The 15,993-nt window shown below is 56.3% G+C and overlaps 3 protein-coding genes and 1 non-coding gene across 6 annotated transcripts; 2 read left to right on the plus strand and 2 right to left on the minus strand.

The window, feature by feature from the left end:
* Position 1: 1 nt before the first annotated feature.
* On the plus strand, positions 2-3,571 carry MAK16 (MAK16 homolog). Its single transcript, XM_074563753.1, has 10 exons — positions 2-98; positions 503-552; positions 787-896; positions 1,029-1,093; positions 1,237-1,388; positions 1,691-1,745; positions 1,836-1,910; positions 2,253-2,360; positions 2,586-2,642; positions 2,922-3,571. Exons 1-10 carry the CDS (start codon positions 84-86, stop codon positions 3,108-3,110), a joined length of 876 nt encoding a protein of 291 aa, XP_074419854.1. The 5' UTR covers positions 2-83; the 3' UTR covers positions 3,111-3,571.
* On the minus strand, positions 2,857-7,639 carry TTI2 (TELO2 interacting protein 2). 3 transcript variants are annotated; one of them, XM_074563750.1, is made up of 7 exons: positions 6,464-7,639; positions 6,002-6,188; positions 5,410-5,502; positions 4,843-5,027; positions 4,618-4,761; positions 3,943-4,105; positions 3,522-3,660 (listed from the first exon to the last, which is right to left on the minus strand). In XM_074563750.1, the coding sequence occupies exons 1-7, from the start codon at positions 7,114-7,116 to the stop codon at positions 3,580-3,582; spliced, it is 1,506 nt and encodes a 501-aa protein (XP_074419851.1). In that variant the 5' UTR covers positions 7,117-7,639; the 3' UTR covers positions 3,522-3,579. The 3 variants fall into 3 exon arrangements, with proteins under 3 accessions (XP_074419852.1, XP_074419851.1, XP_074419853.1); XM_074563751.1 differs by lacking the exon at positions 3,943-4,105 and having other exon boundaries at positions 2,857-3,660; positions 6,464-7,340; XM_074563752.1 differs by lacking the exons at positions 3,522-3,660; positions 3,943-4,105 and adding an exon at positions 4,263-4,403 and having other exon boundaries at positions 6,464-7,340.
* Positions 7,600-7,695, plus strand: LOC141733506 (small nucleolar RNA U13). Its single transcript, XR_012584318.1, has one exon. It is a non-coding gene; the product is annotated as a small nucleolar RNA U13 (small nucleolar RNA).
* A 145-nt stretch (positions 7,696-7,840) lies between these two features.
* RNF122 (ring finger protein 122) lies at positions 7,841-15,933 on the minus strand. Its single transcript, XM_074563678.1, has 6 exons — positions 15,674-15,933; positions 10,169-10,325; positions 9,213-9,258; positions 8,928-8,969; positions 8,502-8,584; positions 7,841-8,293 (listed from the first exon to the last, which is right to left on the minus strand). The coding sequence occupies exons 1-6, from the start codon at positions 15,696-15,698 to the stop codon at positions 8,179-8,181; spliced, it is 468 nt and encodes a 155-aa protein (XP_074419779.1). The 5' UTR covers positions 15,699-15,933; the 3' UTR covers positions 7,841-8,178.
* Positions 15,934-15,993: the final 60 nt, after the last annotated feature.

Below are 15,993 nucleotides of genomic sequence, written 5' to 3' on the forward strand. Positions count from 1 at the left end.
CCTCCCCAGCTCTCGCGACACCAGGCCGCGCCCCGCCCCTTCCGGTGATGGCGGCGCTCTAGGCCGCCGGCCCCGCCGCCGCCATGCACTCGGACGACGTGAGTCCGCCGCTTGACTCGGTTCCGTCCGCGCTCCCCGCCAGGCAGCCGCGCCGCAGCCAATCAGCGCCCGCCCCCGCGCTGAGTCGGTTGCGTCCGGCTGCGGGCTCACCTTGCCCCCCCCCCCCCCCTCCCCGAGCACGTGGCGGAGTGTCCCCGTCCCCGCCCCGGGGGGACACTGGGACCGCGGGCTGGGAGCGGGAATGGGGTGTCCCTGCCCAGCTTGTGGCACCGCACCCTCCTGGCGGTGGGGTGCAGAGCGGGGACACCAATCTTTGTGGGGGTGGGGGGTGTCCCGTCCCCCCCCCCCCCCCCCGTTAGAGCCCCACCGGGGGGCTGCAGGAGCCAGGGGGCGCCCCGGGTGAGGGGTGGCGGGGTGTGTCACCCGCTGTTTGTCCTCGCAGGTTGTCTGGGACACGCTGGGGAACAGGCAGTTCTGCTCCTACAAGATAACGTGAGTTTCTTTGGCGGGGACGGGGTGGGCCGAGCTCTCCCAGGAGTCGGGGGCTGTAGGGAGAGGGGCGGGAGGGGCAAATCTGGGAGCCCCTCGGACACCAACACGTTCCCCTTGTGCCACTACAGCCACGCCTGACGGTCACAGAGGCTGGGGTGGGCAGCTGCGAGGGGCAGGGCGGGCAGTGGGGGTCCTCCCCCCTTTCCCCTTTCATGTCACCTCTCTTCTTTCCAGGACAAAAACACAAAACTTTTGCCGCAATGAGTATAACCTGACCGGCCTGTGCAACCGTTCCTCCTGCCCGCTGGCCAACAGCCAGTATGCCACCATCAGGGAGGAGAAAGGTGAGAGCCCAGCAGCTGCAACCAGCCCCCCATGGGTGGGGAGGGGGAGAATACCTGCAGGCACCCCGGCTCAGCACCGTCCCACTGCTGGGGACACGCTCGGTCCCGGGATCACATTCCTCTTTGCTTTAGGGCGGTGTTACCTGTACATGAAGACAATAGAGCGGGCAGCTTTTCCCCGTCGGCTCTGGGAGCGGGTGAGTTAATGACAGCAGACGGATAACCAAGCTCTAAGGAGGCAGGGGAGGGCAGGGAGTGATGGGAGTCCTCCCAAGAGCAGATGTGTCTCCGCTTTGCTGCTGCTCCGTGGCTCAACCCTTTCCCTTTCCCCCCGCCCCAGGTCCTGCTAAATAAGAACTATGAGAAAGCACTGGAAGAGATAGACGAGAACCTCATCTACTGGCCACGGTTCATCCGACACAAATGCAAGCAGCGATTCACCAAGATCACACAGTACCTCATCCGCATCCGGAAGCTGACGCTCAAGCGACAGTAAGTGACATGACCAGGAGTGACCATTACGTTGGGTTCGGTTTAGAGCCACTGCGCCAGTGTCACCGGCTGTACGCAGAGCCCTGGTGCACCTGGCTGTTCTCCCGAGGCTTGGCAGGATTGCAAACAAACCTGGCTGAAACGGATTTAACTGCGGTGTAGTCCGAGTATATAAATGAACTTAAACTAGTTGCAGCCACATTCCTGACGATGTAACTGCTGGTTGTTGTGCCGAATGAGCGTTTGCTCATCTGCTGCACAGGCTGACAGATTCGCTAACTAGCGCTTATTGCTCCCTGCAGGAGGAAGCTTGTTCCTTTACGCAGAAAGATTGAAAGGCGAGAGAAGAGGAGAGAGGTAATACCGCTCTTTCGTGTAATCCCTGTCTGTTGCTTCTATTCCACACGTCTTTCAAACTACTGACACAGCTCCTCTTTGCTCCCTCAGGAGAAAGCCCTGATTGCCGCCCAGCTGGATAACGCCATTGAGAAGGAATTACTGGAAAGACTGAAACAGGATACAGTAAGGATCCCTGCCCTCGGAACGCAGCAGTGAAACTCTGTCCTGCTGGCTCTCCAGGGGAGGGACACGGGCGTTGGTATGAAAGAGAAGCACCACCCGTGTAGGAGGGGTAGGGGACAACTGCACGCTGCCCTTCTTGAGGGGCTTTATGACAGGTTGGAGGACTTGCTCCCCCAAAACACAGAGCCCCTCATTTTCTGTGCAGAATTAGGGAAGGGGCTGAGACAAAAGTTCAGCCTACCTTGGTGCTGCCTCCGTGCAGGCCACGGGCTTTAGATAACCCTACTACCAACAGCCGTCTTCCTCCTGTGACTTACACAAAATTCACATTTTCCTTTTCAGTACGGAGACATTTACAACTTCCCCATTCACGCCTTTGACAAAGCTCTACAACAGCAGGATGCAGAAAGCGAGAGCGAATCTGATGCAGAGAAAGAAGAAGACGACGAGGTAATGCTTTCAGCCACGGCACCAGAGCTGGGGCAGCACCTCTGATCCACCCACGTGCTGGGCGTTGTAGTGTGAATGTCGGGGTGGGAGGAGGAGATGAGGAGAGGTGAAGGCAGAAAAAGCGCGTGTGTGCAAGTGGTGGCCTGGGTGGCTCTTCCATCACGAGTCACGATGCCGTATTGTGCTCAGTGTGCGTGTTCTAGCTGCCGACGTTATTTCTTACAGGACACGGATACAAGAGAGTTTGTGGAAGCAGATGACAGTGACCTCAGTGACTTTGAGGTAAGTGAAGCACCAGGTATAAACAGCCAGGCTTAAGCTGTTTGAAAGTAACCTCCACCCCCTTGGTGTCGCAGGTGATGGGATAAGAGCCAGAGAAATCAGATTTGTGGAGCATAATGGTACAGTCAGACTGCGCTGTATCCACGACACCCCAGCTCCTCTGGCTAGACAGCTGGCAGCCAGGAATTATAAAATGGAATCAGATACACAAAATAACTTTGCAGAAAGAGGTTTAGTTACACAGCGTGCTTTGACGTCACTCTTGTCTGTCTTTCTCAGGACATGGATAAGTTGGAGACAAGCAGTGAAGAGGAGCAGGAAGAGGAGGAAGAAGTAGAGAAGAAAGCCTCTCACTCCAAATCTAAAGGGAAAACTCCCCTGAAAGGCCCAGCCAGAAGAAAACGTCGCTACATTGAAATAGAGTATGAAGAAGAAACAGAGCCAACCACCAAAACAAAAGCAGCCTGACTCCTTCCTGAACCCGCATTTTGTGCCAAATGACAGGACTCCAGATCTGTTACTAGAACTCCTTCCAGCTTCTGCCACTCTCCGCAGGACCCTCATTAATTACTTTTTCCATACTCTAGACTAATACTTTTCTTTAAGAAAAGAAGGGTTTCTGTCCCGACCCCAGGCAATTGCAGCGAGTTCGTACAACTCCTGCATGAAGCGCAGTTTGAAGGAGGAAGAATCCCCACCTTCTCTACAACCACACAAGGCTCAGCTTGGACTGTGCTCCGGGAAGGAACTTGGCCTGGGGGGCACTGCTGCTTCATTCTGAAGCTGGAGAAGCCCGCGTGTGGCCAGGCGAGCACACAAGTGTATCACGCTCAGGGGAGGTATGGGGCTAACAGGTGGGATGAGAAAGACAGTAACTTTAAATAAAAAAATAAATTTTACTATCCAAAAAGCAGGGTGAACGTTGATCAGCCACGCGTCACGTGTTCTCTTGCACTTTTCTGATGCATTCCCTTACACGGTTCTCCTCACAGCTGCTGTACACGCCTTCCAGCAGGACCTGAAATGAGAAAAGCATCAAATTCCAGTGCCTTGGCACACTCGGGTTTATGGTGTTACCAACCCTCTGCCAGCTACCTCTTGGATGAGAATTCTGCAAAGCACAAACCTATCAATACGTATCAAGGCACTCATCAGATCAAGTACTCTGCTGAGGTGGGCAGAAATCGATGCTTTCAAAGTACTGTCGAACTGAGGGAGCAAGTGGGCTGTTTCCTGCATCATGCTGCCCCTTCTAAGGGGGAAGGGATGAGAGATGAAGCAGTGCTGGGTCCTGGCTCACCTTCACTTGCCCTTCAGAGCAGCGATCCAGCAGGATGAGGCATTCAGTGGCCCCCTGGAGCAAGGCAGCTTTTACCGGCTCTGGTGTTGAACCTTGGTCAGTGTGTACATCCCAGATCATCTTCAGCAGGGCTTTGAGGAGCACAGGGAGCCTGCACGGCATTCTGCAGAGGGAAACGGCAACCGTGCCTTATTCTCAATCCTCTGCGCAAGCCAGGGAAAGCACAGCCTTGCTGAGCAGTTGAAAGCACAGCCTTGCTGAGCAGTTCCTAGACACTCCAGGCAGGAGCTGCTAGTTGCCATTTAGGCGCAGGGCAGCTAGTTGCCACGTAAGATGAGTGACTGCTTCAGCGATGAGGCTGAAGAAGCTTCCACATTCAGTATGCCCACAGGAGGGAGGACACAGGCCCTGAACACAGAGGTAACCTTAGGATGGTCTAGTTTTTAGCCAAGATGATGCTTCTAAAACAGGCAAAAGAGAGATCAAAATGAGGACCCAGCTTAACTTTTCGATCAGGATTTTCAGCAAAGCAGTAATGCCCATTATTGCTCCCTGTGAGAGATCCTCCCTTAAGATTTCAGGGCCTTTTCCTCAAGCAACAGTAACTTTGTCTCTGAAGGAGGGACAGCATTCAGGATACGCTTTCTATAGTGTCTTTCACCCCCAGACTGTTACCTGGGCCAAGCGTGCTCTATGGTGCATTGCAGCGTCTCCAGTATTCCCAGTCGGGCTTCTTCCTCAGGGCCATCACAGACTTCCAGATATCCCAGGATAACTCGCTCCAGCCTCTTCAGGTGCCGCACTATCAGGATGCCAAGTCTGCTGACACAAAGAAACACACACTGAGGAGGGACATACAGATCAAGGCCAAAGCAAGTCCCTGCAGGCTGCTGCTCTCACCTCCGCACGAAGGCCGGCAGGGCCCTGGCGTACACCCGCCGCAGCGCAAGGCGATGCTCTGCCTCCATGTGGGTCAGGACCAGCTGCAGCACCTCATCGCAGGGGGCGGTCGGTCTGGCCTGCTTCTGCTGCCGCTGGGCTCTCTCCAGGATCGGCAGCAAGTCCAGAAAGCACAGCAATACTGCCTGGTTCAGTGCGAGACAGAAAATCAGGGTAATCCTGCTGATGTTCTCTCCAAAACACCAGTAACTTCCAAACCCCCTGACCACCCACAGTTGCTGCAGTTCACCTGACAGAGCTGACTACTTCTACCTGTTACCAGCCCTTTTCAGCAAGGCTGCCGCCTGGAAGCGGACAGGAAGCAAGAGATCTTCCCTCCACTTTGATATTTTCCTGAAATCTACCGAGTTACTTTGTCTCTCGGCCACAAGCATTGGCTAGTAACAGCCTGGCTAGACTGTCTGCAAGGAAATGGGTTCTGCCTCCTCATGCCTTACATTGGCTATCCCTCGTGGGGCTGCGATACAATACCACAAGGCAGATTAAAGTGAAGTTCTGCTGTCCTACCTGGATGAGAGGGGCCTCTCTTGAGTAGAGATGGTTGTAAAGGGCATGGTACACAACCTGAGCCCGGTTGAACTGGCACAGATCAGCAGCTGGCTGCAACAACAGAGAACAGAACATTATTCCCATGCATCACATTCAGCACCCACTTCACCTAATAAAAGAGAACAGCCTTCACAAACCCTCACATACTGCACATTAGGAAGACTGCTTACAGAAAGCGGGAGCAGGTGCTGTAATAAATGCAGGTGAAGTCCTGCCATGCACTGGAGCAGCCACTTTCCTTCGTCTCCCCAGCTGCATTTTTGCAGTTCCACTGGCATTACTTTAATATCCTGCTCTGCAAACCATTGTCAAGCCAATGCTTGAATGATTGGTGAGTTCAAAAGTTGGCAAAACAATTCTTTGCTTCATGTTCACAGATGCAAGAACCACACATATTTCAACACACAGGGACACTATGGAGGATGGAGCAGAATTGCTTGGTTAACAGCAGAACCAGGATTACAAGTCATGAATCCTAACAGGTGTCCAACCCACCCTCCCTTCCTTCAAACAACACCCAGAAAGGGACCTGATTTCTCAAATCCCTTACCACATTCAGAATGATATGATGCAGGCAGCGCACACCCAGGATTTTATTCTCCTCCCGGTAGTCGTCTGAGATGAGCAGCGATGGCGGGAGGACACGCTCCAGGTAATGGCTAAGCCAGGGCCGCGTGATGTGAGGCAGGGTCCAGGAGAACACAAACTTTGTGGCAGGGTTACGCTTCCAAGTGTCTCTGGAAATACAAATATAAGCTCAGCAAACACTGGAACTAAAGAATGCTCATTTCCTACACATTTGGGCCTCTCAGCTGACAGTAAACTCTGACCGATCCTTCCCCCTTCCATCTCTCCCATCACTGTGTATTCATAAAGCTCTTGGCCCCATATTTATTATCTACTATCTTGTAATGCCTGAACTCACAGTTTCCCAAAAGTTTCCAGTATTTCCTACGCAGAGACCAGCCAAACACACCACCCGCTCCACTGCTGCCCTCCCCTTCCTACTCACTTGGTTAGCTCCTGTTTCAGGAGTCCCATCACTGCTGCAAATCTTCCTTCCTCATCCTCATTCTTTCCCCGAAGGAATTCAGCCACTGACCCACAGCCTGCAGCCTGCACCAGCAATGCCAGCACCTCCTGTGCCACCGACTGAGACCTTGCATTTGTCCAGGGCCTCTTCACAATATGTGTTGCAGCAAAGATGTAGATGGGTCCCATCACACGGCACAGGATTGGACCCACCACCTGGACGCCCATAGCCTCCTGGGTCTTGGCAGCCTCCAGCTTCGCAAGAAGGTGTAGAAACACTGAGCCAACATCTGCTGCTCTCTCAGCTGCAGCAGCATATGCGCTGTCCTTACTGGGGAGATCTGCAGCATCTTGCTCCTGTGTTGGGGGTGCTGCGTAGCCATTCAGCGCAGCCACCAACTCACCCACCGTCGCAGGGCTCAGGCCTCCAAAGAGCCACCGACAGTCCGCAGCCTCGACCAGCGCACCCAGGTCTCTGACCATGCCGGCCTTGGGGACACGGCCAGCCCCCTCGGAGAGGCGCAGCCCGATCTGGAAGAGGACTTGCTCGGCCGGCGGGACAGCGGGGGGTGGTTGCGTCCCATCCCGCGGCTCCGCCAGCCTCAGGGCCCGCAGTAGGCCGCTAAGCTCCATGGCCTGACAAGGGATGGACCGGACCCACACCCCAGCGGCCACTTCCCACCCCGCGGTGCGACCTCCCTCGCTTTAAAACCCCCTTAAATACGCCCCCCCTTTAAACCCACATCCCTGAACTGACCGCAGGCAGCAGCGCTCTGCGAGGACTGAACCCCAAAAACCCCTCAGAGCCGGGAGCTCCCGCCTCCTTTAACAGGTGCCGCAAACCGCGCCGCTGTCGCAAAACCCTACCCTTGCCGTAAAAGACGTATCGGGGGCGTGGTCATGAATGAATAAATTAGCGTACGTAATGAATCACCGCTACGGGGGAAGAGGCAGTCATGCGGCCCGGGGAAGGGCGCGAGGAGGCTGTAAGCGCGGCAGACGCTGATGCAGAGGAGTCTGCACCGGCTGGAGTGAAGAGCCCATGAGGAAGGCAGGTCGCCGTGACCGCGGGGCGAGTGGCTCGGCGGTAGCACCGTGCGCGGCAGCAAAAGCCTGATCCTTCCGGTTCATAGCGCATGATGAATGGGAGTGGCACGCGGCTGCGTGACGTGTGCGCCCTACGTTACGACGTGGCACAGTTCCCTTCTGAGCTCCGGGGGGGTCAGTGAGGCGTCACTAATGGCGTCGTTTATGTACCGTGTGACCAAAAGTAGACCAGAAAGGAGGGTATGTGGGGACCCTGCCGCGCCCCCCAGTCCCTCTCTTTTACTGACGAGCGCTTAAAGTTCAGGCAGGCTGAGAAATTGTCTGTTTATTCATTTTTTTACACAAAACTGTACAGCCGCCCCCTTCCGCGGGCGGGGATCAGGTACAAAAATACTCTGTGCAGCAAAGAGGGAGGAGGAAGAGGGGGGGCGGGGGGCTCCTTTCCACGTGGAGCACTCTGTGAAAAAACAAACAAACACACCTCCCCCCCCAAAAAAAAACCCACCCCAAAACGACCTGCGAGTTAAAAAAACCCAACTTGGAAATCCCAGAATCCTTGGAGTTCGGTGCCCTGGGACATGCGGGTGGGGAGCGGTGGTTCCCGCGATGCCAGGATGTGTCGGGTGTGGAGTGTGGGGGGGTCTGTGCTCACACCAGCTCGTCCAGGAGGGTGCCGATGCCGGCGCGGGGCGGTGCCGGCCCCGCCATGGGCTTGTTGCACATGGGGCAGACGCAGCGCACCTCCAGCCACTTCACCAGGCACCTGCGGGGCAGAAGACTGGAGGATATGGGATGCCCCATCCCTGGAGGGGTCCAAGGCCAGGTTGGACGGGGCTTGGAGCAACCTGGGCTGGTGGGAGGTGTCCCTGCCCAGGGCAGGGGTGGCACTGGGTGGGCTTTAAGGTTCCTTCCAACCCAAACCATTCTATGAAATTCTCCCTCCCTGCGCTCCCCCGCCAGCTGTTACTCACTTTCTGTGGAAGGCGTGCTGGCACGGCAGCACCCCCAGCTCCTCCTTCGCCTTAAAATCTTCCAGGCAGACGGCACAGGTCTGCTGCGGGAGGCGAGACAGAGGGTGAGGGTGGGTGCAAACACGTGGCACCCGGCGCGACACCCACGCATGGCCCCGCTCACAGCAGGAATGCCACGGCCATGAAATCCCACTGCTGTGGCACCTTTTCCCAGGTATTTCCAGCTGAGAGCTCAGCCCAGTTCCCAAAACGCCCCCAGGGAGGGGGTTTCCCTCCTGATTGCCAGCTGTGTGGTGCCCACATCCCCATCCTGGCCTCACACTGCCTGCCAGCCACCTCCAACCCCACGGAGCAGAGGGGACATGCCCCGGAGAATCTTCCCTGTCAGCCCCAACTCCATCCCAGCCCAGATGCGGTAGTGCTCACCCCGTGCACGTTCAGCCTCCGGGCATCGCCCTTCAGAACCACCTGAGGAAAAAAAGGAAGCAGAGGATTTAACACCAGGAGGAATTTTGCCAGGAGCCCCAAGGTCGGAGCCGGGCAGGTCAAGCCCAGGCGCAGCAGGCAGTGTGTCCCTCCACGCCGCTTTTGAATACCTCAGCCCAGCTGGGGACAAGCAGCATCGGTCCCCATTGTGTCCCCACCCGCCTGCGCCCACCTCCCGCTCAGCCCTGTGCAGAAAACAACCATCGACACAACCATCGACTTTACCTCCTTGTACCCGAACCGCTCGCTCTGAGCCTGGTGCCGCAGTTTGCTGGAGAGAGGGAGAAAAACACACCGTCAGTTTTACAGCACCCTCAAGGGTCACGTCTGAACAGCGTGGCCAGAATTATTCGGGAGGCACCTGGAAGCAGGGGGACACACCTTCCCGACTGGGATTTGGGGATAAACAGCTCTGAGTCCATGCACCATGCAGAGCCGTGCCGCAGGGCCGCGTGCTGCCTCCAGCGCCAGCAGGAATCGTCAGCGGGGAGCGATAAGAGCCGGCAGCCCCGATTGTCTGCCATAGGAAGTCATTCGCGGCACAGGAAACACTGTATTTCCAGCACTCGCCCGCCGGCACCTCCCAGCCCTGCTGTGACCTTGGCCGGGGCGAGGGCACCGGGGAAAACCCACCAAGGCAGAGAAACTCAGCAAGACACAGGGAGAAGGGGACCGCTCGCAGTGGGGCTTCTCCTCCAAGTGAGGCACCAAAACGTGCTTCCACAGTCCCAAAATTGGCTGAGACACTCAGGGGACATCGTCCGAGACAGGGCATCGCTGGGGGAAAGGACTGAGCCACCCGGGCCCTGCAGAAACACCAGCTGCTGCCTCGGCTTTGGGTTAAAAATAGCCCTCCCTGAACAGGGAGTGTAATGTAAAGACACATCCTCTCCCGTGCAGCACTGCTCCTTCCCTGCCCGACACAATGCGTCCCTCTGCCTGGTCCCCTGAAAAACAAGAGCCCCTTCCTGCGTTTCCTGCCCTGCTGTGGCCACAGGGGACCGCGGGGACCACGATCACGCCTGGCTCGAGCATGGCAGGCGTCTGGCCCCACTCCTTGGGGTCAGATCCTTGTGGTGAGCAACTCCCGTGTTGTGGGACAAAATAATGGGGTGCTGGGAAGGGCTGGGGGTGCCTCAGGGACGCCAACCCACTGCCATGGGCCCCCCCCCCCAGCTCACCTGATGAAGTAGCAGCAGAAGATGAGGCTGAGCACGAAGACAAAGATGCCGGTGCCGAAAATGACCATGTAGATGTTCAGTGGCAGGTCCTGGAACGTGATGGGAGGCATCGTGCAGGGTTTACTGGTATGAATCAGCCCCAGACTGCAGGAGCACCCTTTGGGCAGGGGGAAGAAAAAACTCAGCTTTTAGGATGGAAGAAGTGGGGGAAAAGAGGTGAAGAAGACGTGCTGTGAAAACAGAGAGAGCCTGGGCTGACTCCATCCCCTCCGGAGTTTGCTAAGTGGGCAGAAACCAACGCCAAGCCATCACTGTCTTGTGGCCTGCAAGTTGGAGACCTCCCCAGGCAGAGCAGCAGCCCCCGAGAACAGACACCGCTGCCTTTCTATGGCCACGAAACCTTTCTCCGGCGGCACAAACCTACCCCAGGCAGAATCCAGGCGTTGGGGAGAAAAGGAGGCCCTGTGCTTTCATCTCCACAGAAATACATGGAGGCTGGAAGGGGATTTAGGAAAGGACAGAGCAAAAAAAGAGCATGAAAAACAAGAACAGTTGGTGTCTGTCATTGCTCCGCGGGAGCCAGAAATGGCAAGTGGCTGGTTTGTCCTCAGTGCTGGGAGAAGCGCCGGGGCTGAATGATGCACATTCAGCACCACAGTGACCAAATCCCCTTTCTGAGCAAAAACATGGGTGCCGGCGCACACCAGCCGCACGCCTGGGCCACCACGTCCCACTGCAAGTCAGACATCCCGGGGGAAACGTGGAGGAGGGCGTCACACGCAGAGCCGGTGACAGCACGGCCACCCCAGGAGGGTCCCCAGCGAACCAAGGGCGAAAGGCAGGGAAATACCAGAACGACTGCAGCTGCCTCTGCTGGGACCTGATGCAAAGTCAGGCTCTGGCACTAAATAAGCACTGCCTTTCATGTCTTGAAATCATGCTGACCCCACAAGAGCTGGAGCTTTGATTTCTCATCAGATCTCGGCTCAGATGGGACTTTAAAGGGGAGCAGCCCCGGAGCCCCATCTGTGTTCCACGGAGCATCTCCCCCTGCCCCTTCCGCTCAGCACCCTCTGTTCCCGCGCTGCGCCATCTCATCAAAAAGCTCCTACAGAAACACTTCTGGGTTTAATTACAACCCACCAAAATCCTCCACAGGAAATTCTGCACAAGCGGCAAGATCCTGGGTTTGGCCTGTCTGGTCTCCTTCCCACTGTGATGGGGAGAGAAGGCAGCAGCGTGTGTTCGAGAGGCGCCCAGGACCTCTGCAGAGCAAGGGGAGAGCCAGGCAAGGGGAGCCAGAGCAGGACGGGCAGCACCCCTGGGGTGAGATTCTGCCCTGGGACACTCAGTTCCCAGCTATTCCTGGCCTCACGACGGCGCTGGGGCCGTGAGCTGAGCCCATAGGCAGAGCCGGGGTGGCCACGCTTGCCCAGCCTGGCTGAATGCAGATCCCCAGGGAAACCACAGACCAGCTTTGGTCTAATAAAGCAGTTTCTAATAAAGCAGCATCTGCAACGCGCTGGATGCAGGAGGCCGAGCGAGTCTTGCCAACTAGGAAACGCAATGCTGCGGCGTCAGCGAGCTCAGATGAGGTTGCTCTTTAAACCGCGGCACAACCGTGGTGCAGCCAGCACAGGCACCCCTAGGCTGGGAGAGGGAGCACACGCTGATCTCCTGGGGTCCCATCGGTGCTCCTGGCAGCGCAGCCAGGCTCTTTGTCAGGTATCTGCTTTGCTGGGCGCTTTGAACTGACATACCCCATCAGTGCAATGGCCAAAGCCACCGTGGCCAGAGCGGCACCTGGCTCCAGGGACTGCAGTTTGCTGCTGTGCAGCAGAGCAGGCACCAGTCAAGAGTCTGGACTGTAGGAAATGGAGTTTTCCTGCTACAGAGCCACTTGCCAATCTTTGCCTCCTGTAATTGCCAGAGACCAATCAGCCACCTCATCTGCAGAGCGAGAAAGGGAGGATTTGTGTCAGGTCCTGCTCTCCCACCCTTCTGCTCTCAAGACCACCAGGTGCAGGAAAAGACAATAGGAAAGGTTATTTTTTTTTTTTCCCATTTCCCTGCTGGAAATGATTGAGAAATGCTCAAAAAAAAAAAAAAAAAAGAAAAAAGTCTATCAGCTCTTAAAAAAAACCCACTGAGCAACTAAATGAGGAATGAGGTAATGCTGGTGCAGGCGGTGGTGGGACACAGGCTGCAGAGCAGCTGTTGATGGACGCAGGAAGCCTCATTCGAAGCTGGCCAAACAGAGCGCGGTGGGTTGTGGTAACAACAACAGGTCACAAGTCAGACAATAACGTGTATTCCAAACTGAGAGCTATTCCAAAAATCTGCTGAAAAGCACCAGCCGTTCCCCTCTGTGTCACGAGAGCCGTGGCGACAGAAACAGCCCAAACACGAGTTCCAGCCTCGTGAGAGGCGAGGGGAGAGGGGCTCGAGGGGCTGCTGCTGCCCACAGCGAGGGCTTGCTCTGCTCCAGCCACAGCTCACCACCAACCAGTGAAGGACAAACTGGTCCTGCTCCGTGTGCAGCTTCCAGGAGAGGCACCAGGCTGGGAAAGAGAGCCCCGGAGATGAGAAATCCACCGACCCCAGGCTAACCTCCCCAGCGCATCCCTCTGCGCCCCTTTGAAAGGACTCAAACGCCCTGAACATCACCCCCAGACCTCCCACCTCTGCACGGGGTTGTCCCTACGGTCCCCGCACTCTGCCTGGCTGCAGCCCGTCCCATGAGGTAGAAATCATACTCCTCAACCCTGCAAGTTGCTCACTGAGTGCTGCTCCCTGTTAGAAGCCCAAATTCCCCCCAGGTGGCAACAGCTGAGTGTAAAAGCCACATGGGTACCAAGAGAGGGGGACTCGAACCAGCAGCAGGAAAAAAACCTGAGGTGGAACAAGAGACACCGTAACTCGCAACCCGGCACCGAAGGAAGGAGAGAGGAGCCAGTCTAACGTGTCCCTGCCAGCCGCAACACAGCTGGCAAGGCTAATTTTAGACTCACCAGCTTAGCAAGGCTCATTCCTGTTAAATAGGCTTTCAAGAATTCATGAGCTCCAGGCCGTGGTGCCGAAAAGCGAGCGTGGCTCCGGGGAAGTGCCCTTTCCCTGTCGGGGAGCAGCCATCGGCTCAGCTGAGATGAGAAGGTCCTGCCAGGACAAGCCCTGGAGCAGCGGGTCTCGGGGAGGCAACGCGAAGAGCGAGGTCCTTCCGACCCCGTCAGCCCCTTCCCCTCCCGCTCCTCCCCACCAGAGCCCATCGCACGGCGGGTGCCTTGGCCGAGCGATGGTTTTCATTAGCGCAAAGCCCTTCGCCTGACAAAGTATTTTTAGTTCAAGGGGAACGGATCAAATCTGGTTTTCACCAACATGAAATGAGGACCTGATGGGCGCCAAACCCAAACTGAAATAACCCATTTCACCAGCTTAAGTCTTACCAGTTTTGTACCTGAAACCAGAATCCCTGAAGGTAGCGTGGTATAACAATTATTGAGTTGAAAAATGAGAAAAGAGGGGTCACTAGGCATCTGTGAAAGTACCTACAGACACGCACTGACTTTCTGGACCCTTCTCACTGCAAGAAGGATGTGCAGAAAGGTGGTTCATCTGGCCATCAAAGTGTTTTTTTCATGCAAAAACATACAAAACTTCCCCTTTGTAAGCAGGGGTGCGGTTCAACCCTGCTGCAAACTGCCGTGAGGACGCGTGGTGCCTCCGGTTGTGTTGGCAAACAGGGTGACCCCAGCCCTGCTCCCCCCCCACCAAACCCTACAACATGATTTAACCATCACGACCCCACTAAACAGCCTGGCCAACACCTCTGCAAACGCAGACCCTCGTGCTCCAGTGCTGCTGCGTGGTTTGGCCCTCTGGGCACCACACTTTGCTGTATTTCGCAGTATTTCAAGTCAGGAGAGACACAAGTTTCTGGCCATACTGCGCAGGCACAGGGGTTTTGCTGAGCAGAGCTTCTCCCTCACCCCAATTCTTGTTCAATAAAACAAATGGAAAACTCAGCGGGTCATTAAATAAAACCATTCTTTCTACTCCCACACAAAAGCTGTGGGCTTCACATCAGAAAATTGAATGCAGCTTCCATATAATTTTGGCTGTGATGCTGGAATAGGCTTCCTGCAAAAGTTGCCCCTAAGCCCAGTTCTCCACGGGGGATCACCAGCTCACCTCCAAATAAAGTTACCTGCCTTGTGCCCCGTGACTGCAAAGTGTCCCGAACCGCAGCTGAGTAACAGGAGGAAAAACTGTGATGCAAAAGAGGAGCTGAAATGCCAAGGCAGGACATTATACACCATCTGTTAAGGTACCCCGAATATACCTATTTAGGTTGAAAATGTGATTTCTTTACTGGGTCTCAGACTTATTTGCAGCAACAGCCCCAATTCTGCAAAGGCCCTTGGCAGCACAGTGATAAGCAATTTTGCTGGACTCCACCGATTTGAATATTTGCGAGCTCAGGGCTTAAAGCCAAAATGTACAGATCAGATGCCCACAGCTCGTCTCCTAAACCCACATCTTGGCCTTTGAACAAGGGTGGGCTCTGTTCGCGGTGTTCCCTGAAGCCCGTGCCTCGGGAAGCTGAGGAGAGCTGTGGCTGCTCAGAGCCTCTAAAAGCAAAGTCTCTCTTATTTAGGATGTTTCTTTAACACAACTAAGTTTGCGTTTTCTGCTGTGGAGCGTTTCCATGCTCCCCGTTTAATGGAAACCCATGCACTCACCACATGTCCACAGCAAACTGCCTGCAGGACCAGGGGCTTCTATCCCACCCACCCCCCAAGTCGCACAAGAACACACAAGGTATGTGTTACAGGACAGGAAGCCACTGGTTGCATTATATTTAGCTTCAAAGGCTGTAACCCTTTCATAAATTAAAATAACCCAGCCTTTGTTGCTCAGGCAGGGCTTTGATGGTGGAATTCCCAGCGCAGCTTCTCAACTACTTAGTCATAAAAATAAACCACTTCTCATTTAAACCAAAACCCCCTTCACATGTGCAAACTCAGTTCCACGTTCCTGAGAATTTCTTACAGCGAAACGTGAGAGCGAGGAGCCAGGGCCTTGTCTGGGGTCCTTTAAAAATCAGTTTATTCCACTTCTGCGGACACATGAAAGAGGGGAGATCATTGCAAGCAGCCCGCGAAGCGAAAGCATGGCAAACTCATTTACTAATTGGCTTTATTCCTGGGAGCTGAGCAGGACTCGCTGCTCTGCAAGTAAAACTGCTTTCCCCGGCTCATCCCCGCCCCGCACAGCCCCGGGGGCTCCCGGGACCCCCTCCCCGCTCCGGCGACGAGCAGGGACCGGCAACCAGGCGGGATGTCCCCGAGCCCCACGGAGAGGGGCTGGGGGGCGGCGGGGGCGGGATGCCAGCTCCCCCCAAACTCCCGCCCCGCAGACCCCCCCCGGGAAGGAGGGAGCGTAGCGGCACCCCATCCCCATCACCCCCCGCCCCGTCCCGCCGCCCCCCCCGGACCCCGCTCTCACCGTAGCACCACTGGAAGGGGGGCATCCGGCAGCCGCTCCGCGGGGCCGGGGCCGGGGCGGCTCGGCCGGGCCATGGCCGGGAGCGGGGCTGGGCGGCCGGCGGCAGAGCGGCCCTGCCCGCAAACCCCGCCCCGGCCCCCCCCCCCCGCAGCCGCCCCCGGAGCCGCCCCCGCGGCGGCCGCAGCGCCGAGCACCCCGAAAGCGGGGCGGGGAGAGCGGGGGGCGCTCCGGGAACGGCTTCCTCGGGCCGGGGGCGTGAGAAACAGGCTGCGCCCGTGGGGAACGCTCCTACCGTGCACGTTTTCATAGAATCACGGAAT

The sequence above is a fragment of the Larus michahellis genome, chromosome 20, assembly GCF_964199755.1.
Source record: "Larus michahellis chromosome 20, bLarMic1.1, whole genome shotgun sequence".
Lineage (NCBI taxonomy): Eukaryota > Metazoa > Chordata > Aves > Charadriiformes > Laridae > Larus > Larus michahellis.